Source organism: Aplysia californica, unplaced genomic scaffold, assembly GCF_000002075.1.
Source record: "Aplysia californica isolate F4 #8 unplaced genomic scaffold, AplCal3.0 scaffold00568, whole genome shotgun sequence".
Taxonomy (NCBI): domain Eukaryota; kingdom Metazoa; phylum Mollusca; class Gastropoda; order Aplysiida; family Aplysiidae; genus Aplysia; species Aplysia californica.
The window spans coordinates 344,590-346,800 of record NW_004797838.1 but is presented as its reverse complement, the minus strand read 5'-3'; the positions used below and the strand labels follow the sequence as shown (position 1 = coordinate 346,800).

The following is a 2,211-nucleotide window of genomic DNA, read 5'->3' as shown; positions in this document are numbered from 1 at the left end:
TCTCTCCTCCTCTTCCTGCTTCCTCATCACACACTCACCTGCCAGCCCATGATAACTCCACCTCCCTCCCCTCCCTCCCCTCCCTCTCTCTCCTCCCCTCTCCCTTCCTCCTCACACACTCACCTGCCAGCCCATGATAAACTCCAGCAACTTCAGAGACAGTAGGCGACTCGAGCTGGTCAATTCTTGCAAACTGGAACAAAGGGAGACAACACACAGTCAGCAAACCTGACTAAAATCCAGGGTCAAAAGTAGGAATTTGCCTCACAAACCTCCCTAAAAATCAGAGTTTGAGGAAAAAACATCCGAGTCTCCAAAATTGCACTAGATTAAAATAACTTTTAGTTTTAGTTCTTGTACGAGTTTTACGGCACTTGCAACACAATAAGGTCAAGTAAGTGCCGAAGAATAGATGTGTCACAAGAGAGAAACATACACAAAAAAAGAGGAGGAGAGATAAGAACAATATATGTTTTATAGAAAAGAAGGAGAAAACCATACCAGAGCACCCGCCAACCACCCACTTAAAACAATTATAGGTACCTACTGTGGCAAATAAACATGTATTTCAAATACACCTCAATAAACATGAAAACACATGTGTATTTTCACATCATTAACATTAAGGATTAAGTTTCACATATATTGCAAATAAACTCAAATAAACCTGTGTATTTTCATATTGTTTGCGATATGTTGCGCTTGACCAATAAAAACAGAATTATAGAAAAAAAAGTATGATTTTTAAAATAAACCCAATCGAGGATCTTCAACACGCAAAACAAAAAAATGGGAGGGCTCTGATTATATGTCTGACTTAGCCAACAGCTTTCACAGTAAAACACAGCAATGTATATTATTACGGTGTAATTATCTTGGCCACTCTTTACCGTTGCTCTTTTATCTAATTTATTTTCAGTAAGATTTGATGGCACTTGCAATGCAAATTATAACACAAACAGGCCATAGAATTGCCGAAGATTAGAGGTGCTACTGGAGAGTGACATACATAAAAAAGAAGGAGGAGACAGAGTTAGTTTAGTTTTAGTAAGGTTTTACAGCGCTCGCAACTGCATAAGGTCATATGAGCGCTAAGGGGTGATTGTCAACAGAGAAGTCCAAACAGGGAATCAGGCTTACTCAGCTCACCTCTCTAGCCTCAACAGCACAAAGTCTGCTTCGACTATCAAAGCACCCCAGAAATAGCAGTATACAAGAGAGAGACAAACATACAAAAGAAGTAGAGGAAAAATGACAATAGTAAGGATGAGGAAAGAAAAAGCTCAGTATGAGCATGAAATTGATATTTCAGCCCATTTACAATTCTACTGTGCTAAAGAACATGTTAATATTCCCCCTTCGGGAATGGTCTAAAGACACTTCAGTCAGTAGCACTGGCTGGAGGAGAGAGAAGGACGATAGATGTTTGATATATATAGGAAAGAACGTTCAAACTACACTAGAACACCCGCCAACCTCCCACCAACAGACGTAAAAAGAGAACAAAGCCACGAGCGTTCACTGGCTCACCTCTCCTGTTTGAAGAGCCCGAGCTTTGTGATGCGGCCACACACTTGTCTGTTGAGGGCGGTGTCGAACAGCGGCAGACCGAAGCACAAGTCCAGCAGCAGCCACTCCTCTTCCTTCAGAGGCTCAGCAGACCGCGACGACGAGGAAAGAGACGAGGACGCGGCCGAATCCTTCAGCTCTTGCGACTTCACATCCAGATGCAGGCCCGCTTTCCCCGCCCCACCATCTCCCCCACCCCCCGCCCCGGCCGCCTCGAGGCTATCCAGCTCCGAGGTGAGAACCTCCGCCGAGTGCTTGTCTTTTATTCCGTTGTGCGGCAATAACGCAAGGTCTGAGTCGGACATTTCCGTCGCCGAACCGCTAGCCGTCGTGTCGCTTTGCGCGCTCGTTGCCATGGCCGCAGCGGCTGATGCCGATTCGTCTGCTCCGCTAGACGGGACGCTGGGGTCGGAGATCATGGCCGTCCCCGGGACGAGTGGCTCCCCTTCAAGGTCATCCTCGTGAACTTCCTCCTTGTGGGGGTTGAGCAGCGTGACGTAGCCGCAGGTGTGGGTCAGGTCGAGGGTCTCCGACAGACGGCTCATCACGACGTGGCACTGGTGGTGGCCTTCGGAGAATGTGCCTAGGGACAGGGAGGGGGGACAGAGGGAGGGAGAGAGAGGAAGAGAGTGAGTGAGAGAG

General features: G+C 46.9%; 1 protein-coding gene across 1 annotated transcript in view; it reads right to left on the bottom strand.

Annotated features, from left to right (window-relative positions):
* LOC101859663 (protein FAM91A1) overlaps nucleotides 1-2,211 on the bottom strand; it is a gene marked incomplete in the record, with an annotated part of 22,556 nt that overhangs the window by 1,220 nt on the left and 19,125 nt on the right. The window contains 2 exon segments of the mRNA XM_013087271.2: nucleotides 124-193; nucleotides 1,531-2,152. Of these exon segments, the coding sequence (XP_012942725.1) occupies nucleotides 124-193; nucleotides 1,531-2,152 (692 nt within the window).